Source organism: Phyllostomus hastatus, unplaced genomic scaffold (assembly GCF_019186645.2).
Source record: "Phyllostomus hastatus isolate PE091 unplaced genomic scaffold, TTU_PhHast_1.1 phas_contig_159, whole genome shotgun sequence".
Taxonomy (NCBI): domain Eukaryota; kingdom Metazoa; phylum Chordata; class Mammalia; order Chiroptera; family Phyllostomidae; genus Phyllostomus; species Phyllostomus hastatus.
This window is the reverse complement of record NW_025333640.1, coordinates 14,555,008-14,581,423: the sequence shown is the minus strand read 5'-3', so window position 1 is coordinate 14,581,423 and position 26,416 is coordinate 14,555,008. Positions and strand designations below refer to the sequence as shown.

The 26,416-nt window shown below is 35.7% G+C and overlaps 1 protein-coding gene across 1 annotated transcript; it reads left to right on the top strand.

Moving 5' to 3' along the window:
- Positions 1–1,217: 1,217 nt before the first annotated feature.
- ASIC5 (acid sensing ion channel subunit family member 5) lies at positions 1,218–25,246 on the top strand. The gene is made up of 10 exons (XM_045831847.1): positions 1,218–1,281; positions 3,740–4,046; positions 9,111–9,348; positions 11,228–11,353; positions 13,050–13,199; positions 14,097–14,244; positions 16,757–16,813; positions 17,315–17,483; positions 23,520–23,611; positions 25,056–25,246. Exons 1-10 carry the CDS (start codon positions 1,242–1,244, stop codon positions 25,244–25,246), a joined length of 1,518 nt encoding a protein of 505 aa, XP_045687803.1. The 5' UTR covers positions 1,218–1,241.
- Positions 25,247–26,416: the final 1,170 nt, after the last annotated feature.

Sequence of the window (26,416 nt, the reverse complement as noted above, 5' to 3'; positions counted from 1 at the left end):
GGAAGCAAATTGAGGTTGAGTGTAGCCGGACAAGTAGGTCAGGGTATGACATCATTTGGAAAACTCAGAGGACTTGTCTTTATCTTTCAAATCTTTGCAAAACCAGAAATGCAGCTCTAAAAGACATTCAAAACCTATCTCTACCATCCTCAATTTCTGAGACTGAAGAGGGAAAAAAGAGAATGAAGAAGTATTTTTAGAAAGTACAAACAACTATGGAAGCACCCTTACCCAAAATCTACAACTCCTTCCATAATAATGTCTTCTCCATAAATATTAAGAAAAAGCTTTAGCTTTAGGCAGGTAACATTAACTTATTCCATCTGCCAGAAACACAGTTTGGATCCGACTGTTCTTTCATTTAAATCCTTGAAATTTCTTAGTTTGCTTCCATATGAGATTAGCTTCTATTTAGAACACAGAACTACCAAGAAACTATATGTAAACTGTACATATGAAGGGTTAGTGGTTACATACTTATAAAACCACTTTGGTAACTCTTAAGCTGAAATAGGAATGCATGCAATTCCTGACTTTGGTCAGGAGATGGTGTTGTTGATACACGTTAATGCAGATTCTCCAGTTTATAATTTAATATAAAACTTCTAGTAATTCTCAAAAAGTGTCAGTATGAACACATGGTTGACCTTTGTGCTTTATTGAATTTATATGCAGTTATCGACCATCTCTTCTTACCGAGTTATTTTCTGGTGGGGTTTTTTTGGGGCGTCATTTTTATTGATTACTATTTCTGTTTTGAAACTGCTTCATCTGTTACTAAAAATCTCTCACTAGGAAGACATTTTTATACCCGAGATTTCATTCCAACTGCATTTGGATTCAAACTTGTATACAGAAGGCGGTCGAATAAAAGCTTAGGTGACTCTCCTGGGTCGGTCCATTGGTGTCTGCTAGCCAGGTCAGGGATACTTGAAAAATATCTGTGGTTTGTGTCTAATTCTGTGAAAATAGTTTCCTAATTCTATTAGGAAATTCTATTGGGGGGTCGTACTCTATGATAGTTGGTCCTCAGTCCATACACACACATACCTGGTTCTACCAGTATTCTTGGTTTGCAGATTATATGTTTTCTGAGGCAAAACATAGCAACACAAACATTTAAATGGTCCCCACGTGTTTACAACCTCAACTGTTGTATTTAATACAAAGCCCACAAAAGGGACATGGTTACTGATGAAACCTGGATACACCCCAAGGACTCCTGCTTACTGAAATTACAAATGGAGCAGACTCAGAAATCAAAAGTCTATGCTGAGAAAGGTGGGTAAAGAGTAAAATCCTCAGAACAGTTATGATTTTCATTTCGAAAGGCTAGAAATTAGCAAAGAGAAAAGGGGATTTTTTTAAAATTTAGGAAATGTGTTTTTTGATATTTACTTGAATATAACCCAAGTAATACAGTTTTGATTATTTAGGAATAATTTACATGAGGATGTCAAAAATAGTTTTAAAATATTACTGTATACTAGGATCTTTTTGTAGTTGTTTTATTTTGATGGTGGTTGTATTTTTTTTGAAGAGGGTTTCTTTTTATCAAGTACCTACCAGTTTTATTTTTAAGATACAGCAAGATTTATTTGATGTTCCTTGAAATGTTTCTGTAAAAATCAGTATTTAATGCAAGGGCCCTTTGCTCTAATTCCATGGTGTATACTGCAGTAAGGAAAACAAGAAGTTTCCTGATTTTTAGGCAGATGGACTGTTTACTAAACCAATCCTAATCTTCCCCCCAGGAATACATCATCTTGTTTCTTCACTATTTATCTCAAATAACATTTTTAAAAGTTCTTTTAAATCCCTAGAAGTAACTGAGGATACTCTAGTATAGCCAAAGCAATTGTCAAAATGTAGATCTATATTGAAGGAGTTAATTTTTGACAGATGAAATTTTTGACACACGTATTTTTCAGGGTAATGCTTGCCACCAGTTGTGGACCACTTGCTGGTTCCCACTTTACTCTTCCCTTTCTAACGGCTTCGGTCCCTGTAGTAGGGAGACTGCCAGGTGCCTAGAGAGTAAGTTGTTCTTCTGCCAGAGTCATTTCTCTGTATGTGTTTGCAACAATACACAAAAGATCATTATTAAACTTATTTTGCTAATGAATAATAATAATAATTTTTCTGATATTTCTGATTTTTGCCCTGGAACTATGCCAATTATATTATACACACACACACACACACACACACACACACACATGTGTATATACTCATATGCATGCATATATACACATATTATGTATAAATTATTCTATATATCCACATATGTGTGTACATATGTATGTATATCCTAATTTGATATAAAAACATAAGTGAGGCTACTTTAAAGTGTAGTCAAAATTCAAACTGCTCAGAGTTCCTTAGAAAATATTCACATATGTATTTTCATATATCCATGACTTAAGCTTTAGCTAATTGATTGGAGACTTATGAAGTATTAATAATGATTTAATGCTGAGTAACACTTGAAACCTATTAGTAGTTTATTAATGCCGATCAGTTAACAAAAATAATACTCGCTGAATTAGAACAAAAGCTATAAAAGTTAATTCAATGTAATTATAAGCATTTGTGAGACCATTAAGAACTCGTTTCTCAAATGAAAATTTCAGTGTTTGAAAATCCATGAATATTTTATCATTTACCACATCACAGCTAAATTTACAGAATGACAAAAATAGCTAGTATTGAGGGCTTACCATATATGGTCCAGGTGACGTGCCACATCATTCTCAGGCATTATCTTATTTAATACTCACAACAAGCTCATGTGGCAGGGACTGTTGCTCGCATGGGACAGTCAGGAACACAGTATTAGAGAGTTTAAGAAACTTGGGTAAAGTCCCACAGATCATGAGAGGTGAGGCCTGGATCAGAAACCAGATTTCTCCATTCTTAACAACCGTCTCATTCTCAGAACCATATGGAAGCTTTCTCTCAGCAAAAGAAGTCTGTACACCTTCTACAGAAAAATAAAGTCAAATTAAACCAAGAGAGAATTTTCAATATGTTATACATTGCCATGAAATGTTTAGGACCACCTTTACTGGGATCTTATCAATCAATATCTATACGCATGATTTGATTGGCTGTTGATATGCTTGAAAGGGTGAATTCATTTTCTAAAGAGGTAGAAAATAAGTTGCTTAACTAATAATGCAACTGTAAACATTCTAACTAGATAACCCACTGAAGTAAAATAGTTATATATCACAGCATATGAATCCATGGACGCTTCATTCAACCACACAATACACCACCATAGGACACAGATTGCATTTTAGCTCCACTTAGGACTCTTAGAAGAATCAGCCTGGTTTTGTTCATGGCATCCAAGAGACTTTATGATTCTTCAGAGAGAAAGAGTATTTTAAAAATTAGAGCCACTTTGTTAAAGATCGCGTGTTGTAAGCAACCTAGTGAAGGTGGGTTGATTTAGAAATATGGAGGAACATGTAAATAGTATAATGGCACTTGTACACTTGCATTAACAAGAAGCATTCCAGGAGTAGCTTTAGCATATCCCCCTTCGACCCAGGCAGTCAGCACTGCTGCCTCTTGATTCCTGAATAGACCATGCAACTCAAGATGCAATTCATGTATTATAACTAAAAAGAGTAACCTGTTTAAATTCATGTGAATTGCCTTTTTTTACAGAGAGTATTAAGGTTTCTTAACTCATTACTTTTTAATTTTATTTTATGGACAAAATCTTAAGGACTCTTGGGAAGGATAAAGCTCTGCCTTTCGAAGAAACCACTGCCATCTCCAACAGACCGAAAGAAATTTGACCATGACTTTGCCATCTCCACTTCCTTTCATGGGGTACATAATATTGTTCAGAACCGGAGCAAAATTCGCAAGGTGATCTGGCTGGTGGTGGTCTTGAGCTCAGTCTCACTGGTGGTGTGGCAGATCTACAGTCGCTTGGTCAACTACTTCTCGTGGCCGACAACAACGTCTGTAGAGGTTCAGTATGTGGAAAAGATAGAGTTCCCAGCTGTGACGTTTTGTAATTTGAACAGGTAAAAGTTACTTTTTTAATAATAATAAGTCTCTGTAACTTTGATAGGACGTTTCTTGGATGACGAAATCAAGGTTTATTATGCATTATTTAACATGGGAAACGATCTAAGTTCTAAAATTGTACTTAAATACATAAATTTAGGGAGAAAAAAAGCTTATTGATTTCTTCTTTCACTTATTTTTCTTCTTTTCTTTCTTCCTTTCTACCTTCCATATTTGCATGTTGTGCATTGCAAAAAAAAAACCCCCTGTCTTTAAATAGATGTAAACATCTTGATTCTTGTACTTTAAAAGTTTAATTAGTAAAAAAGAGAGAAACATGCAATCACAATATATGTATGTATGGTGATTGTACAATTCACTAAAGGTATTGTGAGGGCACAGCAGACAACAGTCTCCTTCTGGGATGTCATGAAGTCTGACTATTAAAAGATAACCAGGCACTTTCTAGGTGGAGATGAGGAATAACTTGAAGAGAGAACTAGTATGCAAAAGTTTAGACATATGAAATGCTCTGATGTGTATGTGACAAGACATTTAATGAAATGGAGGCAGGGCTATCTTCATGGATGTGTAAACTGTGAAGCCACACAAGGCCCTGACACTTGGCTTAATGCTGTGCTGTCACTGTCTTAAGTCCTTGACTACAATGTCTTCCAGAAAACTGCAGTTTCCCAGCTGTGCACCAAGTCTGCTGTGGAAAGGCCATCTCCCCAGGAGGCCTTCCAGGCAATGCCCTGCAACTGGCCATGGTAAAGTCTGAAAGATCACACATAAAATTTTCACCTGGCAGGGGGTGTGGAAGTGGGATAAGGGTAGGGATTCCTTAAGATTCACTCCCTACCTATCAGCTGTTTGAACATGGACAAATCACTTACCTTCTTAGCTTCAATTTTTTGTATGTATAAAATGATAATGTATTATCTATTTCACATGTTTGCTGTTACATTAGATGAGGTAACATGTATCACTTGGTCTCATTCCTGAAGCATCCTTCAGACAGGTACTCAATATAAAATAGATATTATAGCAAGTTTTATAAGAATTCAAGACATGTATCAAGGTCCCAGAAAGTAAAAACAAATCAAGCCCCTCCAAAAGATTTTCAATACTATGGCCTCATCCTGTTTTAAATTGTATGTGTTCTAACAAAAGTAAAGATTGGTGCAGGTATCTAAGACTTAAACAAGGTCTCCTTGAGTCAAGCTGCAATTTAATTATGCCTCTGTTAAGAGCCCTGGGGTTGTTACACACCAGCATGCATTGTATACTAAACTTTGTAAGGGGCGAAAGGCAAAAACTCTCTTTCATAAATGGTAGAATAAATCTTGTGAATGCAGGCTCTTTATTAAGAGTAGAGGATCTAGAAACGTATTATTTTGATATTCTTTGTTCATCGGTACCTGCAGGCACATGCCCTTCCCAGTGTGAAGACCATTGTTCTAAGGGGCGTTGCCTTCAACTTACACTCTCTTACTCTCTTACTCAACTTCCTCTCTTACACAGAGAGTAAGTAAGGTTTAATTAACTCTGCAATTTGTTTAAAGTTACCATCTAGGGACTGGAAAGATTGTTTACAGACCCCTATCATCACACTCCTTGTGCTGATGTGTCTTGATGGCAGGAATAGATCTCCGAGATGAGAAAATTTTGCCAAGAGACTTCTCATTATTAGGAAGGGTTTACCTTTTGCCGTGGTACCAAGGGCCTATCCAGTGTACATGAAACTCAGAGTGCACCATTTGTTTATAACCCCCTACTCTATATGACAAAATTATTTTCAGTAACAATCATGAAAACAAATAAATGTTAATGATAACCTCTATGTTTTAATTCCAATAAAGATGATAAGAATTAATAAAAAATACCAATGCAAAATAAAATTGAAAGAAAAAGTTTAAGACTTGGAGTGATTTTCAAATGTCTGTGTCAAAAATTTCCACTAAGATATCTTTACCATAAAATTCAACATACATTTCCATTGTATGTGCTAAAAACTACTCCCGTTTTTAAAGAAAACAACAACCTGTTTTCTTCTACTAATATCAGAGAAAATGACTGAATGTAGTCAGTACTGATTTTATTTTATCCTTTATTTAAAAACAAGTAACTCAAGTTCCATTTCTTCATCTTTACAATAATCACTGTACTTCTTTGTTTATCATATATCTGCATTTATTTTTTAAAAGATTTTATTTATTTATTTTTAGAGAGGGAAGGGAAGAAGAAAGAGAGACAGAGAGAGAGAAATATCAATGTGTGGTTGCTGGGGGCTGTGGCCTGCAACCCAGGCATGTGACCTGACTGGGAATCAAACCTGTGATGCTTTGGTTCACAGCCTGCACTCAATCCACTGAGCTATGCCAGCCAGGGCACATATCTGCATTTAAATGCAAAAATGTACTAAAAGATTTTAAATAAACAACAAAATCATGAGTCATACAAATATAAAATAAATGTGTCAAAGTTTTTATTGATTAGTGAGAGAACTATAAGATGTTAAAATTAGTTCATAGGAGAGTGCAAGGAGCAGACATTCTTTCACATTTTCCTCTCCATAAAAGTATTTTAAAAATATAAATTTCTTGTTAATACATGCTAGACTTAGATTTGTTTTAGTGGGATGCAATGAAGGACTGAGTTAGGCATCAACTTGGACTTAATATTCATTTGGGTCATATAATTTGGGGAAGCTAGTTGGAGACATTAATATATATATAAAAGACTGCTTTACTAATTAGTTATTGGTTATTAAGCTGTTCCAATAAGTCAATGTGCTTTTATTATTATTTTCTATTATTAGCTTCTTACCAGTATGTTAAATAAAAGAATAAAGCAAACTATAACTAAGCGAGATTTCTAAAAGAATGTTCTTGGAAGAATTTTGAAGTTTGAATTGAACTTCAAAATAAACTCAGAAGGAAAACATTTTGGTTTTATGCTGAACAATACATCTCACAAAAATTTTCACTTCCTTTGTTCCAATATTGTTAGATTGTATTTATTAAGTTGAAATCATCTACCTAAATTACCATCATGGTCTCAACTATTATTAGTGTAATAAAAAACATTTTTAAAGATATTTAAAAGTGCACCCCCCCTTTAACCTTTTTATCTATCATATTTGTACCTCCTACACATGTGGTGATTCCTTTCTTTCTCTGCATAATCATCTTGGAAAGAATCTAGTGAATGTTGCATGAGGCAATATCAACTTAGCCTGTGTGGGATTCCAAAGTCACAGAGCTTTGGAGCAGATCCTATGAGTTCATGAGAGTGAGAAAGCCAAAGTAGACTAAAGGTCCATTGCTCAATTCATGGCTAACACTGTTCTTCACATCAACATCTGCGGGTAATGTAGACTGTTCACTCCTCAAAAAGTCACTAGGATCATGTTTGCAAAGAAAAGCAAAGTTTTCAGGTATGCTGTAGTTAGGTAGAATACCCACATGATGGAGGCTTGAGAATCTCTCTAAAAAAAGGCAAAGTCGGAGGATGATATTTATAAAGTTTTAGAACCTGAGCTGGTGGTTTTCAGACAGGTCTTGCAAAACCCAAACCTGATTAGCTAAAGTGTTATATTAAAGACTGCTCATAAAAATAGTTTGTCTTTTTTAATCTCTAAAAGTCTATATGATGTTTGTTTGTTGCTGTTTTTCCATTTTTGGTTTGGTTTTGTGTATGCCCTACCTTGACTGAGAAAGGATCTAATGTGGATCATCTGAGAAAGAAAAATTACATAAAAGATAATATAAAAGAAAGTAGAAATAAAATATAAAATCTGGGACAGCAGTGAGGTTATAGACTAGCCACATGGCACTGTACACTTATTAAGAGTGGGCAACACATTTCATTCCATGCCTTGTAGCAGTCAATTTGAAACAAGTTCATTCAGCTTAAAGATTTATAGCACCAAAACACTAATCACTTTTTGAAAGGAATATAAGGCATGAAATTAAAGAACCACACATTACACAAGGCGGAAATTGCTCAGCAAAATAGGAGAATTGAAAATTACTTACAGTAGAGCAAATAGATTACTTCTGCTTTGATTGCCAGGAAAACACTTCACAATAATGAAATATTTACTTAATGAATATTTACCTAACATTGACTACATTTCAGGTGCTCTTCTCAATGGTTGAGGAAAGATAATTTACCTATGCAAATGACCTTCTGAGCTAGGTGATGCTGACATATACCAACTTTAGCAAAGTCATAGTGACTTGAAGTTTGCCTATGTCACACCATTAAGTGGCTGTAACAATCATGGCTGCATCCCAGAAACAGAATCAGTACAAGTGACATAAAATAAGGGTAGTATGATAGGGATTAAGGCCCACTGAATCATAGGGGAGGGCCTGAAGTCAGCAAAGTCAGCAGCCAGAAAGAAAGATAAATATGAAAGACATGGATACAAGCTGGAAATTTGGGTCCCTCTTTTTTACTACCACCCACCTTGATGGTGACCTACCAGATAAGTTGGCACATTTTCAGGTTGCACTGTCATTGACCCAGCATTTGAAGAAACCAAAGGAAGAAACTGAACAGGAGCTGAAGGAAAAGTCATCCTGGCTGTTGCCCCATGTCACAAGTTGAGTGAGTGTGAGTGACCATAGCTTCTGGCCAACAGTGAGCTTCAGATTGTAACCAGACACATACAAGGAAGGGGATGTTGGGAAATATAGCTCCAGCATAGCCACACAAACATGGTACAAAGACACCACAATGGCAAAGGAAATCTGGCTTCAAAGTCTATATTCCTAACAACTACACATTTCTACCTCTCCTTTCATATTGGGTCTTGAATATCCATCAAGATGATCCATGTCAAGGTCTGGAAGGTATTCTAGGTAAGTGAAACTATATGTACAAATACAAGGTAAATTGCGGGATGTGACAAAGACCTCTTAGGACTGCGATTTTATTTGACTGTATTATGAATGAGGGAAAGTACAGGAGAGAAGCTGGAGAAGCTGAGAGAGTCCAGATGTTTTGTCTCTGTCCTCTACATAATAGCAAGTTTTCATTATTCTAAATATTGTCTTTATTTCTACTGATAGGTTCCAAACTGATGCTGTGACCAAATTTGGTTTTATTTTTTTCTTATGGAATATTGTATCCAAAGTCCTCCATCTCCAGGAAATCAGTGCCAATTCCACCGGTTTCAAAGAGGCTATTGATTTTCTTAAAAGTCAACAAAACTTCAACATTACAGAGTTTGTCAAGAAAAATGGCTTTTATCTCAACAATAGCACTTTGTTGGCATGTGACTTTTTTGGAAAGTCATGTAGCTCCCAGGTAATAATTTGTTTCTTTGAACATCATCAATATAACAAGCTACTTTATTATACTGTTTCACACTGAGATAAAGTTTATTCCCATGGGCAATCTAAATTTTCTCAAAAACTACTTTTCATTAGGTTGGCCTTATGATAGCAGGAGATGTGGAATATATATGACATGTTTCCTTTTTCAAATAATCAGATAAGAAAAGATAGAGAACAGAAATCTTTGGTTACCTTTCTTGCAGGATAATCCTTTCAAAAGAAAAACAAATTTGGCATAAGAGGATATTTTAATTTTTCCCATTTATCACTAAACAATATATTCCAAGACAGCATTTTTATTATCACTAAGCAATGGACATTCAGTTTTTATGCTTGTGGTACTGCATTAGAGGTTATAGAAAATGAGAAGACCCAGCGTTTGACTATAAAAATTATATGTATTTCTCTAATCACTCACAACATCTTATTTTTGTTTGCTTAACTAATCTACATTTAAGATAAAATGATTGACGTATCTGGAATCTGTTAGCAAAAGGAGATACAGGCAACTCAGTGCCTTACTTCCCATATCAGCAATTCCGTGTCACATGTTGTTAGGAGATTCACAGACTCATGGTTCGGGGACACAATTCTTTATCGTTGTGTTAGACTTCCTTAGCTCATAGTAAACAGAAAAGCAGTGCCTGAGAGACTTCTGACAGAGTGAAGCCCTGCTCTGAACTCAGCTTACAGAAGAAGCTCTTCTGTGTTCCTTTTTATTTACAAATATATTGAAACTTATCACCAAGGAATTTTATATTAGACATGACTTTTCAGTTACAAATTATAGAAACCCATCTCTGATAAGTTAAGGAGTAAAAGGAATGAATTGAGTTAATTAAGTGGGAGCTAGCTCTCAGAGCGGAACTGGCTTCAGAAAGGCTCAGCAAGGGAGTCCGGGGCTACCACGAACATTCTGTTTCAGTTTCCATCTGGTGCACTCTGGTTGGCTTCCTTTCTGCTCGAGTTCACCTCTTACAGAGCCAGGACGGCTGCTGACAGCTCTAGCCCCTAACTATCATAGTTACCTATGTCATCCAGTCCTGTATCCACTTACTAACCCCATGGAAGACTCGAGTTAGCTCTACTTGGAAAACATATGATTTCCTGAGCCAATCTCTGACATGAGGCAGTGGGGTATTAAGACTGGCCCATCTGCTTGGGCTGGTGTGGCTCAGTTGGTTGGAGCATCGTCCTGTAGACCTAAGGGTAGGAAGGTTTGGTTCTGGTCGGGCACACACCTGGGTTGTGGGTTTGGTCCCAGATCAGACGTGTGCCAGAGGCAGCCAATGGATATTTCTCTCTCTTGTCTAAGTTTCTCTCCCTGTCTCTCTCCCTCCTTCCCCCTCTCTAAGAATGCCCTCCAGTACGGATAAAAAAAATATTGGCCCAGCTTGGGTCATATGTGAAACTCCACATTGGAGGTGGTCATAGGAGGAGGGTCAGAGGAGCAGCGCCCCATGATAGCTGCCCCACTGTGACCACGCACGGTGGGAGAGGGGCGGCCCCTTAAAAAATGATGCTGAGGGGATTCTCCATAGGTAAAATATGTTTTCATGAATGCTTAGTAAATACAAAACAAATAATTTTTAAATGTTTTTTAAATATGCTAAATTATATATGAAACTATCTCAATTAAATAATCGCATACAAATTGACTAGTACGTAGTACAAATTGATGAAAACATAGAATAAAGCATAAATTATTCGACTGTTTATTCTTTCTGGTATTTCTGCATTCTCATCAAGACATCTGTGATTTAAGGAAAAAAGTTAGAGCAATTTAAACTTTAGAAATGACCCAAATACCCAACTGATTGTGTTTTATTTGGTTCATTTTCATATTGAAGGATTTTGCACATGTCTTCACAGAATATGGAAATTGCTTTACTTTTAATCATGGTGAAAATATCGAAGCAAGAAGAAAAGTGACTGTCTCTGGCAGAGGCTTAAGCTTGCTCTTCAATGTCAATCAGGTATTGTGTTCCCTTAAACCTAGCCCAAGCTGAAGACACACAGTAATGAACATGGGTTTCTAAGGATTTGATTAAGATATTCTGCCCTGTCAAATTGTTCCTACCAGTTGAATATAATTTTGTTTTATTTAGCTTTGATTAGAGGCCTATGGTGCAACTATTGACTAAGAGATGTGAAAGACAAAATTTAGAGGCATAACCTGGACATTTTTAGCTATACCACTGACGACTATTACTGTGACTCCAGGAAATGGTCATGCCACAAAACTTTAAAAAATTCTAACTCAAAATATATAGTTAATTAAAGATGATGCTATGTATTTTTTAAAAAAGCCTAATTTCTAACTAATGTAACTAAGCCTAATTTTTGTAACTGTGTAAATTGTCTAAAAAATTCTAAGTATTTAGGTTTTAAATGTCCAGACCCCTAAGAAATGCAGCGTTGCTACCATCAAGAGTACCTGATGGAGCTCTCACCCAAGTTAATTCCTCACCTTCTTACCTTGCACAACTGATTTAGTATTAAACACTCAGAGGTATTTGACCCCATTATTACAGTTTTGTAAATGAATATGCTGAAATGCTGATGAATTAACTATCCCAAATCACATAATTAATGACAAGTATGAGAAGTAAACTTGGTCTCGCCCAAACACCATTAAATGACCCCATGTCCCAATCCAAGTGAGTGAGACCATTGGGTACTTTCAAAGAATTTCTCTTCAAGTATGTCTCATAACTTCCTCTTGTATCGAATTCAAAGTACTTTTCTTTACATTTAAACACAGCAGTGTACAGTGCAATGCATATACCCCTGCTTGTATATCTACTTGATTAACATTTTCAAGTAATTCAAATATTAGCTATATGGTCACTTCAAATATAATATAAATTTTACAAGCTAGAATTTCCTAAATACTATTAGAATGCAATTAAAACCTGCAAATTCAGTACAACATTCCAAAAGTAAATGGTGCTGAGATATTTCTCCATGTTACCCAGTTAAGTGTTTCTTACAAGGTCATAACAGTCCCTGGAAAAGTAGTGTTCTGAGTTACAAATGGAAGATTAAGCATGTTTATTAAATGTAATTCCATAATGCAGGTGACCCACTCAAGAGAAAAATCATCATATTTCTAAATCCATTCCTTCTCCTTATAGCCTGACATTAAAACTAACAAAATCTCCAGACCTTTAGTCTTAAATTTCTTCATCTGATAAAAGATTGATAAAAGAAGAGCACTGGGTTAGACAACATGGTATATCTTCACTCTTCTGGGAAAATGAATCTGAATTTGAAATAAGGGAGAGATTATAATTACAATGAGAAAAAGAATGCCAAATAATTTTCTAAAACAAATGAAGCAAAGGGAAGAGCCAAGGAGAGAGTAACTAAGAGGCCACTAGGTAAAGAGAGAGACAGAGGAAATCAGGTGACTAAAATGTGTGCAATGCATGGCCTTCATCTTAGGGGCAAGTGGTCCTTACAAAGCCATCAAAGCCTTAAAATGTCACTCGACCCTAAAAAGTATGCCTGAGGTGTTTCATGTTCAAAACCTGCCTATAAAAAGAGATTAAAGAGTGATAAGATATATTTAACTTCAAGTAAGTAAAATTCTGTCATGTGATAAGAGTAAATCTCAAACTTGTGTGGAATTGATATAAATATGTAAATGGGGCTATATTTTTGTTTCAGGAGGAATTCACTGATGACCCCACACTAGGTTTTGTTGATGCTGGGATCATCTTTGTCATCCATTCACCAAAGAAGGTGCCACAGTTTGATGGTTTAGGTTTGTCATCCCCTGTGGGAATGCGCGCAAGGGTCACAATCCGCCAAGTGAAGGTAAAGACTAGCAAAATGTGCTAACAAAAAGACTAGCATAATTCAAGGAGGATAGTGAATGCATATATGCACAAGTAATATTTTTCACTAGAAATCCCTTTATTCCATGTCTTTAGAACACCATTGAAATCCCAGTTTCATTTCAGATACTTTCCTTTATTAATAGGGACACATTTAGTAAAAACAGCGAATTCACATATATGATGTAAGTGACAGCTGGCAAGCCTAGCAAATCCAAGGTAACTTTAAAACTCATTTGAGTGGGGAAGGCTCAGTGAATATGAGGAGACACCTATGGAACTGTGCATTTTCTCAGTGGGATGTCTTGTGAAGGAGGAAAATAAGTGGGGAATGCAGACATGTTGGAGTCAGATATGTCTGCTGGGTTTCTATTTGCCAGCCACTTGCTCTGGAACTTCTTCAACTAACTTCTTGAATTTCCTTCTCTTCTCTGTACACTGCAAGAGGGGGGAGTCTAGGAGGAGGTAACGTTTCCTTTTTCACAGTTTTTATAAAGTTTAAGTGAGCTCCCATAAAGAAAGCACTTATCTTATTGCCTGGTACCTAATAGGTGCTCAATAAAAAATTTCGGTATGAGTTTGGTAATTTTTGTGGGTAAGTTGATTAATATACTAACACTATTTCCATAAGTGATAATATTTTTATATGAATTGATGTTTACACCAATCAGTCTGTATGATTTTATTAACTTACTATAGGTACAGAGCATTTGGGATACACATTTAAAAACTACTATTACTTTTCACTTTCAAAGATTTTTCAGGTTGATAGAGTAGCCAAAAAAGTAAAAATGTGTATCAGCCTCTCTTCTTGGAGTGTAAAGGGGTGCATTGCCTCAGAAAAATCCCCTGAACCAGGTGTTTATGTTATCTTAAGACAGTTCACCAAGAATACCCTTGGGGAGAATGCAACCCTGACATCAAGCTGCAGAATTTTGGCACCTACAGCACTTCCGGTTGCTTGAAGGAATGTAAAGCAGGGCACATAGAGAAGCAGTGTGGATGTTTGCCTTTTCTGCTTCCTGGTAAGCGAAGGATGGCAACCTCCCCTTTCTCTGATTCTGTTTACTTCCACTTGACAAATGCAACCTCAACTGACAGCTTTCAATTCAAGGGATTCAGTTCAAGACATTTGTGGAAAATTAAAAAAAATGTGTTATCAGGGCCAGTGGCTAATTCTTATTTTCAAAATATAAAATTGGGTAGAGTCATATATCTGAAACTGTTCGTTACAGTTTTCTCAATTTGAGAGAAAATTAGGTCATCTATATAAATTTTACTGACCCTGAATATTTCACTATGGGGGAACTCTTTACCTTGTGGCTAGAAAAGAAATTCCACACTCTGCTTGTACACAATTTGAAACGTTTCTAGAGCCCTGGATGTGTGAGGTAAGTGTTGCAGGAGGCAGAAGAGCAGGGTGGATAAGAGCCACCTCTGACCCAGGCTGCTCTGTCTCAGCTCCACAATTGCTCATCTATGTGACCTTGGCACTTAACCTTCGTGTATTTCCTATGCAAAGGAGAGAATGACAATGCCTTACCTTATAGGGTTGTGATAAGGATGAAACAAGTATGTAAGTGGTTTAAAAAGCCCCTGGGACAGTTCCCAACCTATATGACTTGGTTGGGTGTAGTTCTGCAAAACCAAAGGTCACTGGTTCCATTCCATGCCCAGGTCATGGGTTAGGTCGGTGCAGGCACATACAAGAGGCAACTGATGGATGTTTCTCACTCACATCAATGCTTCTCTCTTTCCCCTTCTCCATGCCTAACCCTCTCCATACAATAACTAATTAATTAATTAAATATAATAAATTAATAAGTGGCAGGCACAGAACACATTCTTTAAAAGTATTGGCTATTTTTATTCAGATGTCCTTCATTCTTGTTCTCCAGTATATTTATAAAAAAATGTAGTGTGCATTAAAAGCACAAGAACTTTGGCTGTATGAGTTTGCCACTATGGCCTATCACACACACACACACACACACACACACACACACACACACACACTTTCTCTCTCTCTCTCTCTCTCCCCCCACTACCCTATCTTCCACACAGAGGTATACTAAAGCTGTTTCTGCTCTTATAACAGCGGTCTCTATTTGGCAAACTACTGCATAAAAATTTTGAGAATCACTATTTCCTTGTTTCTAAAATTCTGATTAATGGTTTCTGAGCCCTCCAAAAACTGTTATAGAACTGTTAGTTCTGGCTCTTACCTTTTCAAAATTACTGGGAAAAATTCTGAATTGATAGATGGAAAATAATGTTTGTAATATTAAAAAGTATTATTTCTTACTGAATAACCTGTATGAACCAGAACTAGACAAGGTGAAATATAAAACCCAAATATGGAATGTGCACAAATTTTAGGATATACCAACTGCTTTCAGGATAATATTTTTACCTGGTTTGATCTTCACATATTCTTTTTAAGTGTGTGTATAGATGAGGAAAAATTGAGACTTATAGACATTAAACAAAATAGCTAAAATAATTTCACTAGCAATTTGTTGAGGGAGTCCTCAGAACCCACTTTACAGATATGTTTCCAGATATGTTTCTAGGTCGTTCCCAGAATTTTATTGTTCTTTGTAATGGGAGAAATATCACTGCAAGAAGTAAGGCACACTCTGGAAAGTGGTTTGTTACTTAATGTTGGAAGTAGTTTCTTTCTGTTTTGTTTGTAATTCTTTCAATTCCTTCACAAAGAGAACTTCCTAATGGTTAGCCTTGATTTATCCCCAAACTGTAAGTGTACAATCTCTTTTGGTTATTCTCAGGACTACTGATTAGATGTTGAGGCTAACCTCAGAGACCAGGTGGGTTATAGCAGTAAACAGTATATTAAGATGCAAAGATGAAGGCTTGAGAACAGCCTGAGATTACACCAGCTCTGACACATATTGATTTTATAATCTGTCTCAAGGCTCACAGCACATGCTTGACAAATATTGGTACTTACCTGTCTTATATTACTACTTGAAAGGCAGCCTGCCAGGTGAGGTATATGATTTAATCACACACACACACACACACACACACACACACACATGCACACATACATGAATCAATGGGTAGAGGGAGCAAGAGAGAAAGTGAAGAGAAGGAACCATGAATCCCCCTCCTCCAACAGCTCAGGCAAGCCACATTCTGAACCTTAGTTTCTTCATTGGGAAAACGATGATTCCCACATCACAGGATTAGAGCTGGAAGAAATGAGATGATAAATGTGAACGTAATTTGAAATTTCAAAGCCACCAACATTTTAAAGTTATTATCCACTTCAGTAAATTTAGAATGATATACACAGATGGAAAGAAACATGGAAAGAAACAAAAACACTCATCTTCTTCCCAATGTATATTTTCATAGAGTATTAGCAAGTTTCATACTCTTTTGCAAAAGAATAAATGTACAGATGGATAGATTGGTGGATGGATGGATGGATGGAAGGAAGGTATTTTTTGTCATTATGTCATTTATTTTATAAAATGTGAAGTCTCTATATTTATACTTATTCTTTTTAAGGAAATGGGATAGAGTGTGACCTACAAAAGTTTTACAACTGCGTTTCTCCTACACTTGGTATGTGGCTTAACATATTTTTTATTTTCAAGATTTATATGAAAGCTGTTCACAGTAACACAAGACATTAAAGTATACTATGAATAGCCCATAAAAGAAATAAAAGAAAGACTATAAGAGGGCCTCTCTAATGTTCTTAAAACTAAGAACTTTAGTAACTTATATAGGCATAGTGAAACAAAACAATGTCTAATATTTTATAAAAATAAGCACAGAAACTTTCTGGAAAGAATTTCTTTTTTTTTCCCTAACAAATATCTGAATCTAGTGACTCAACTAATTTAAGAATAACAAATTCCTATGTTTATATTTTGTTTCCTTTGCTGTATATATACTAAAAATAAATAAAATACAAATATGTTTTGTTAAGAAAGCAGTGATAAAATTTGTCAATTACTTTTATTAGCATTAAAAGTAAAATAATAAAATTTTTAAAGCTCTGCCCTCCCCACTGTGAAATAGTCCTCTTCTCTGAACATTCTGTTCTGGTTTTCGTTTCAGACCACATCCAAGTTAATGGATTATGTACAATGGGAACACATAATTCTAGCTGCCCGGTTCCTTGTGAAGAAACAGAATACCCAGCTACTGTTTCTTATTCCACTTTTCCAAGTCGAAAAGCTTTGAAACACCTTTCTAAGAAGTTGAATCGAAGCCAAAAATACATCAGGTAACCTTTTTAGGCTTGTCAATTATTTGTTATAAACATGAATAGTTTCTTTACTCAAAACTTTCAAAGTCTCAGGAAATGAAATTCTGATCTATCAGAGGTAATAGTTTCCGTCACTGAATTAACAATGAAACACTAGAATTTTAAAAGTAAATAAGATCATACCTTTCAATTCTTTAAGTTAATTGTATGAAAAATAAAATGAGGTCTGCTTGAGTAGTGTGCTCATGATCTTACTTGGCTCAACTTGGAAAAATAATAATGCTTTAATATCAGTTAATCTTTAAATTCTTTAAAATACCAAAATTCTTTACCTGTATATTATATAGTTTGAGTCTCCTAATGACTGTACAAAGTAGATGGAGCTCAAATCATAATTCTTGTTTTATAGATGAGAAAACTGAAGTGCTGTAATTCAAGTAATGCTTCTCTGAAGGTGCTTAGTGGCACAGAAAGATGTTATGCCCAAGACCTATGGTTTTGGATTTCATATATTTTCCACAGAGATATATAATTCTAATTTAATTAACTGCAGATTAAATTAGGTCTCTTTATGCTACCCCACACTGCCTCTTAGAAATTATAAGTCAAACTTCATAAAGAACTCCTTTTTTAAAAAAAATCAGGAAGCAGCCTTAACATTTGTCTGTTTTTATTTATATTTTTAAACAGAGGACCTGAAATAGTAATAAGTACCATAGTATATGGTACTTATATTTGTTATAATAAAAATAAGCTGATATACCTCTGCACAGCCTAGTACCAAACTTTGGAAGCATATTTAAATTCTAATTTTAGACTGGTATGTATTTTAATCTAATAAAAAATACTCTTTTCATGTAAATATTTAGGTAGTAAAATGATCTTTGCAAATCAGGAAGAAAAATTATTTTCATCTAGACAGAGTTGATAGGGTATGATTTCAAACATGTAGCAGAGAAAAAGAAAGCAAGCTAGAAAATGGGCATTTATATTTTTAACACTATTTCTTCTACAAATGTCTCTTTATATCCCATTTTAATATGGGAAACTGATTCACTTACAGTGTTATTTCTATTATATGCCTAAATATGAACTAGGAAGAGCATTTTGTATGACTTCGGGCTGATAGAGATCTGAGTTTCAAAATTATTTAATATGCAGAGAATGTAAGCATGATTTGGGAAGCACATTGGTGAATAAGAAAAAAAAACCCACGCATAAATAAGAAGATCCTAGAGGACATTGTTTTCTTTTGTTTTGTTTTTCCTAAAACTTACATTATTGTTGTAGGTGAAAAAAACTTTTCCCTTCTTCCCCTTGAGGTTTTTTTTGGCTAGTCTAACAATTACATTGGTATAAGACAGATTAAAAAAAGAAAACAAATTTAATATCATACATTTAGGAGCCCATAAAAACTATGAGATTCAAAGAAGTGACCAATGGAGTCACCTTTTAGACAAAGAACCAATACATTCGTTAAAATTGACAAGACAAAGAGTTTGGAGCTTGGTGACACAGATACCAGCCAGCAGTATCTGTGGCTGCTATGGATGCTTGAGATATGAGAGAAATACAGACTACCGAGTCCTGTGGAGGAATAGGAACAGCACAGCTACCCTCTCAAGGGGAGGGTGCCTTGGAGTGGCCTGGGCACTTTCTCAAAGGAGAGTGCCCCATGCAGCTGCCTGAGCAGGCTTTTATTGGTTTTGGGAGGGTAGGAGTATAGGTACAGTTTATTAACCATTGTCTGGCAGTGAGGATCAAACAAGTAGATAAGTTCAAAGAGCTAAAAAGGGCTCACACTGACTTGGGGTCTTATCACCTAAAAAACTACAGAACTTAAGGGACTAAATTCATTTCCTGCCCAGGCCTTCATAATCTAATTAAGAGCATCCTCAGCAGAGCAGGTTTCATAGGATTTTACATAATCCTTTTTTCCAGGCCTAATCATCCTAGAATCCCGCCACTTTCCAGCATAGGGCTGTACTGCCCCTTGTCATTGTTATAGACTTGAGTCAGTTAGAGGAGACAAGGCAGTGAAAGGTTTGAGACTTCTCACAGGCAGAATGAGGACTCAGGCTTTGTCAAAGCCGAGGGGCAGGGGTCGATCACCCCTCTTTCCACAGCCCCGAGTCCCTCCCTGAGGGCTTTCCCATGTGATCATACCTGTAGGTCCATCCTCTTCTGAGGAATCTTACCTGTCATTGGCTAACCGACCAAGCAATGGGGGCCAGGGAAGGAGCAGGCAGCACTCCTGCCAGGGAGATAAGCTTGTCTCCTTAGTGTCTCCTGGTCTGGAGGTCTCTCACTCAGTCAGCCATGGGAGGTTACAGCTCCTGAAACCAGGCAGGGGAGTTCCTAACATCTTGGAGTAGTATTAGTGAAGAAGTAACTAGGTTTGTTTATACAGCTCTTTTGCCCTAAATCCCAGGTCTTTGGTACAGGGAGGGCACCTTTCATATGGGGATTTCTTTTAAATTTCAGGGGGCAAATAAAGGTCAGAATGTCCTCTTTCATGGGCTCTTTTTAAATTAGTAATTTTGATTTAAAATAATCAGTATTCCAAAATGGTATTCTTCTCCCTTTCATGATAAATTGTTCTACAATTAGTCTTATCACATAATTGACATGTAGGCATCCTACATTGTCATGAATATTGGAGATCATTACCACGAAAACTAAGGCAAGTAGCTGAACAAATACAGCTGAACTTGGGTATCCAAATCCTACATAGAGTTGGTGGTTAGTAATCACACATATAACTAAGAAACTGGTTTGTGAACAGCTACCAGAAATCAAAGAGTAATAAGTCAGAAACCAGAAATGCAGTTTGAAGAGCCGATGTGAAACCTTGGCAGCAATAAGATTGCTTTTTAAAGCAACCCCTTACTTAATCATGAACCCCGTATGTGTTTCTTCCTGGGGCACAAAGCTATCCCATACTTTGACCAATCCTGGGCTTCTTGTGGGAGCTGATGAGCCCCACTGAGAAGATGATAAAAAGCTTCCCTTGACTGAAGCAGGCATTGCGAAAGTGAATATGAGGGCAAATGATGGCTGAATTTGGGCCAATTCTATTAGCAAACAACAAAAAAATGAACTTTGTAAATTGTTTTGTTTTAGATTGACACATTTTCAAATAAAACTGTATAAAATCATTTGCTTTGTTCAAAACCTTTAAAACGGCATCATACTCAAGCACCTAGAATCATTTCTTTAGTGTTTTGTATATACAAAATCTCTCAATTTTTCATTGATCTCATCGCCCTTATTAAAATCCAGATTTTGTTTTGTTTTATAAGCATGCATTTCCTGACACAAACAGCTATTCTTGGACTTAAATCCTCAACAATTTTATGGTCATTGTGATGTATAGATTCAGTGAGAGCCACATCACTGGGCACCTCACCTACCTAAGAGAAGTTGAGTAAATATCACAATATTTTTGTAGGGGATGGATTTACCTTTTCTCAAAAACACAGAAGAGTAATGTTGGACTTTCGTGCTTGGGAAAATGGTTATGAGTTTTGTACTTGGGAAATTAAACATTATTATCAGTGTGCATACAAATTAGGAACACAATGGATGACAAGAAGATTGCAATATTACTAAAATTTCTAGACTTCCAAGACAACTTTATTATTTCCATCAATTTGGAAATTGTTTTATTATTTGTAAATATTACAGCACCCTTTTCCTTGCTGATTTAAATATAGTACATTGTCCTGTTGCCCAGGGCTAAACCAATGAAAATTAAGTAAACATATTAATGATATATTTTGAACTAAGTATATTTGGGGACATTGATTTCTAAAACTGTAAACAATAAGGAGAGTGATTCATAGTTATCTTTCTTAGGTATTTTGAAGAACAGCACGTAATTCCCGGAAACAACGCTAATAGAATCCATTCTTAATGACAATTATTATTGGTAACTGAAAATCACCAGGTGGTTAGTTTCCACCTGATAAGACAGACAAGTTAATATTTATCCATTTATTCATTGGTTTCATCTTCAGTGTGTCCCTTTACTTGTCAATATCATGAGCTCCTGTTAAATGTCAAGATTCAGGAGTATCGTAGGCTTTAGGGATACCCTGTGCACAAAAGACAAAAGCCCTGCATTGTTTCATTTATTTCCATTGAGGTAGAGATGGGCAATAAATACAAGTAGTGATCTCAGACAATGCTAAGTGCTATGGAAGGAAAAGAAGCAGAAAAAGAGGTTGAGAAAACAAGGGTAAGGGAAGGTTATTCTCAGGGTTGAAGACTGTGGTCAAATAAGATCGTCCTGGGAAAGGGACAGTTGAACAAAGACCTAAAGCAGTGGGGCTGCACTTTTGGTTTTAAGTCCCTTTGCAGTCTTAAGACTTTGCCTTATGGGGTAGGATTTACATGAGCAATCCCAAAGGTGGGCTAGTGGTTGTGTGGTTTAACCTTCCCTGGTGCCAGTGGAAGAAGTGCATGGGCTTTCTTATCAGCTTACATCTCATGGGACAAGAAGAGGGAATGGTGATATTTCAAAGCTGTCAGCAGTGAAATATGAAAACATATCAATGAATTTTTCATACTCTATCATACTAATATCCATTGATCCTATACTTTCAATGGATCTTTTACCCATGCATATTTTTGAACATCATTTATTAGTCATTAAAAAATTTCTCTGAGTTATGTGGTTCTCCCAAACATTGATTCATTTTATTATATAATACACATTTAATTTTAATATTATTACTTAGTAAAATTTTTAAAAATTTTGCAGTTGCCAAGCTCAAGAGCAGACACAAATTTTTCAAAATTTTAACTTTAGCATAAGAACTCAGCTTAAAATTTATCCTTGACTGCAAATCTTATTATTTTTCTTGAAGGGACAGGCCCATTTTGTTCATTTTTGTGAAAATGTCTGCAAATGTCATAGTCTGAGTAAGCAAAGTTTGTCAGTAGTATTTTTAAAGAAAAATGATGTTCCCTGTAAAAAGTGACTACTGCAGCTCTCTTGAAATGCTAATCACAATGAAAATGTCAAATAATACGTTAGTATACTATGAAAATAATTTTAACCCCATGAGCCTTCAAACAAATACTGGGCACCTGTAGTGGTCTGTGACCATAATTTGGAAACAGCTAACCTAAAAGAGATATAAGAGCTGGTCTTGCTATTATTTGAAGGAATTATATTCCAAAAGGAGGGAAAACGAAATGCAGAGGGAAACCCTAGGCCAACAGCATGCGTGCGTGTGGATAGATTAGAATGGAGATTGGCAGGAAGCAGAGTATGTTCATGGTAAAACAAATGTTTACTGCTGGATTAGCTTGCAATGGTATTAAATTATAAGTGGGAGAAAAATTAAGAGTTTGACCTGGACTATTTTGAACTTGAAATATGAATTGAATATCCAAGTAGAAATACGAGGAGGCAGTTGGATATATTATAGAAGTTTGAGATAGAAGTCTCAACTTCTCATGCATTACATCTTGTGCAGAGTTTTTTGGCAACACATCAAATCACCCCGGTGATTCAGCCCCACTACAGCCCAGATTTGGCTCTCTGAAACTTCTGGCTTTTCCCAAAACTAAAATCACCTTTGAAAGGGAAGAGATTTCAGACCATTGATGAGATTCAGAAAAATACGACATGCCAGTTGATGGCAATTGGCAGAACCGTGTGAGGTCCCACAGTGCCCACTCTGAAAGGGACTGAAGTGTCATAGTCCTATGTACAATGTTTCTTGTATCTTCTTCAATAAAAGTCTCTATTTTTCATCTTACAAGGCTGGATAATTTCTGGAAATTTAAATGATGTACTTTTCCAGATTCTCAGGAAAGAGGCATAGAAAAATTATTGGGTAAGGGAAAAATTATTTTCCCTAAATGTCAACATGACAAGAGTAACCTCCAAATGAAGGTATGATAAGTATTAAATACAGTGATGATGGGTCTAATTTCACATTAAATGGCTTCTGAACCAAAAATGGATATTACTTTTGTCAAATAAGAATTAAGAGTAGTACTGACAATCTTGATTAAGCTTAATTCTGTTTTTATCCCCAGGGATAATCTTGTAAACATTGAAATAAACTATAGTGACCTAAACTATAAGATAACACAACAGCAAAAAGCAGTGAGTGTGTCTGAATTACTTGGTAAGTGTTATTTAATTGTTCCTCAATTAAAAAACATTTTCTATCAGACTTTTTTCCTTTTGTATCTAAAGGTTAGCATATTAATGGAGGAAAAAAATCAATGGTGCTGGTCATTCACTTGCCATTTAAATCGGACACTTTTCTACTCCCTGGACACATCTCCAGCAAACCTCACCTGGGCTTACACACACAGCATCTTACTTTCCTTTCAGACATCCCCTTGCCCCTCAGCAATAGAGTGTTCAGCAATTCAGCGTCAGGGTAGAATGTCAGGCATCTCCAACCTTCACATAAAACTCTATCCAAAGTGAGTCGAAAAGAAAATCCTGGGGAAGCAAAATTTAGCATTTAAGTTGTGGCCAGTCTGTGCTCGCTCTCCTTCATCATACAGTCCTCAATAAATTGAGTCACTGATTTCCTAGATCTCCCTGAATATTAGAGAGGAGTCACGTAAGAGACAGCAGAGGGTATGAGAGCCAGGCACACTGACAGTAGTCAGACACTGGCAGCCAGGCCCCTGAATGGAGAGGAACTTCCTCAAAGCTCCTGGGCAAGCCTACATTGTCTTTATCACACTTTACAAAAATTGTGTGGTCCTAAGTATGGCCCAAGGCAATGAGTAAAAGATAAATGATGTAGTTTATTTTAAAAGACAGTGCAAAGTAGTCAGATTCATGAAGACAAAAAACAACAACAAAAAAAAGAATGATGGTTGCCAGGGCCTGGGGGAAGGTAGAATGAGGGTTTATTGTTTAATGGGTACAGAGTTTCACTGGGGCAGATAGAAATGCGGCAGAGAGGGATGGCGATGATGGTCACACAACAGTGTTAATGCACTCAGTGCCATATAGCTGTACACTTAAAACCAGATAAAATAGCAAAATGTATGTTATGCAGATTTTATCACATTTGAAAAGCACATACAATAAAGACAAATCTGGATTTACAAAATTTCGTAAGAAAATGGCAGTGCTGTGTTAATATATCTTAATTAAATATTACAAATGCTTAAAAAGAAATAGTTTGGACACTCAAAGTCACAAATTGCTTAGAAATGTATGTTGATGGAAAAGATCATCACCTAATAATGCCATCTGAATGTCCCATCTCTACTCTTCATTCAACACATGGAAATGAATTTATAATTGTCAAAGATGTTTTATGAAAGAATTAACAATCTCCAAAATCTCTGAGTTATATTTTGGATATGAATTTGGATATATTTGGATATATTCACCTTTTCTCTCTCCTTTTTGAGATGATTTATATGAATATTACTTTTAATATACCACTAATTGCTATTACTTTATACCAAACTATTAACTCATCTTCATATACCAGTTTTAATTAACTTATTAGCTTTAAATAATTTAAATTCTGGTAATATTTTATTTCCTTTTTATGAAAAAAGCATGCTTTATTCAATGTGTTGGTTTCATCACAGCAGATGTCGGAGGTCAACTAGGCCTGTTTTGTGGGGCCAGCATGATTACAGTTATAGAAATTATCGAATATATATTCACCAATTTCTACTGGATATGCATTTTGTTTTTGCTGAAGATACCTGGAATGACCCCAGGGGCTCATCCAATTCAGAATCACCTGGGGAATAAAAATAACATAGAAGAATGCTGATGTGCACTTAGGACAGAAACTTTTGCTTTTGATCTCCACTGTATTTTCATATTCATTCATGACTAACTCAATGTTATATAATTCCATATTATAGTTTGGGGGAATCAATAAAACCCATTGTAAATATCTATCTCCCTATGCATATTTTTATCTCTGTCTGTATTTAAATGTATATAAATTTATACATAAAAGAAAACCAGGCATGTTCTTGTTCTGTAAACACCATTGAATTCATAGCACCTAGGACAGTAGAGATTATGTAAGCATTTCATAAATTTTCTTTAAGTAAATGGACATTTTTATAATGGAAAAATACATTCTTTATGATGAAACGTGTAATTTAAAAGAAAACTGTGTATAAGGAGACAAGATCCTTCTTTATTCAGGAAATAATATACATAATTTTGTGAATTATAAAATGAGATTTCCATTTTCACTAAAATTCAACATAATTGTATTTATTGATTTTGCCCTAAGAGTTCTATTATATAACAGACTTTTAGAGGGGCAGGATCTATATCTATTTCCTATACAGATAGATACTTAAAATAAGTCTATTTGAAAATAGTTAACTCTGTAGTACACAGGAAGTACACAGTGTTTATCATTTTCTCCAAATACCTGCATGTACTTACTGAATCTAGAAAGGAAATTCAAGTGTTGTAGTGTCTTGCTCTTTCCTCCTCAGAAAATCGACCTGCTTTCAGCCTCTAGGAATATTCAGTCAGTGGTGAATTGTCCAGAAGCCTTGTCAAATGTATTTGAGAAATAATCATTGAGTCACAGAATGCCAATCCTAAATTCAGTCTGGTGATTACTTCTAGGTCTCATTTCCTTCCCCACCACATGAGACTAACTCTGGAAAATCCCAAAATGTTTCCAAGTTTAATTATAAGCAAGTGCTATTGCAATAGGAATGAGGCCAATGCAATTTGACAATACTCAAATGAAGAATATTTTTATCTCAAGACCCTGAAATCCCAAGCATGGATAAAAACCCTAATCTGTGCTTTTATGCCTAGAATTGGGCAACTGTCCTCTGGAGTGCTATAATCTCTTCTCAACAATTAACTACATGATAATATTGCCAGAATAATTCCTTAAATATTTCTTTTATCATGATATTTCTTTTATCACCAAATCATGTTACAGCTTCTAATTTTAATCACC

Bases quoted from the DNA above. Each gene is read 5' to 3' on its own strand.
- ASIC5 (XM_045831847.1), top strand. From the start codon at position 1,242: ATGGAGCAGACTCAGAAATCAAAAGTCTATGCTGAGAAAG. The intron at 13,200-14,096 runs GTAAAGACTAGC...TGTTATCTTAAG, and splicing joins TCACAATCCGCCAAGTGAAG to ACAGTTCACCAAGAATACCC. The intron at 16,814-17,314 runs GTATGTGGCTTA...TTTTCGTTTCAG, and splicing joins CTGCGTTTCTCCTACACTTG to ACCACATCCAAGTTAATGGA.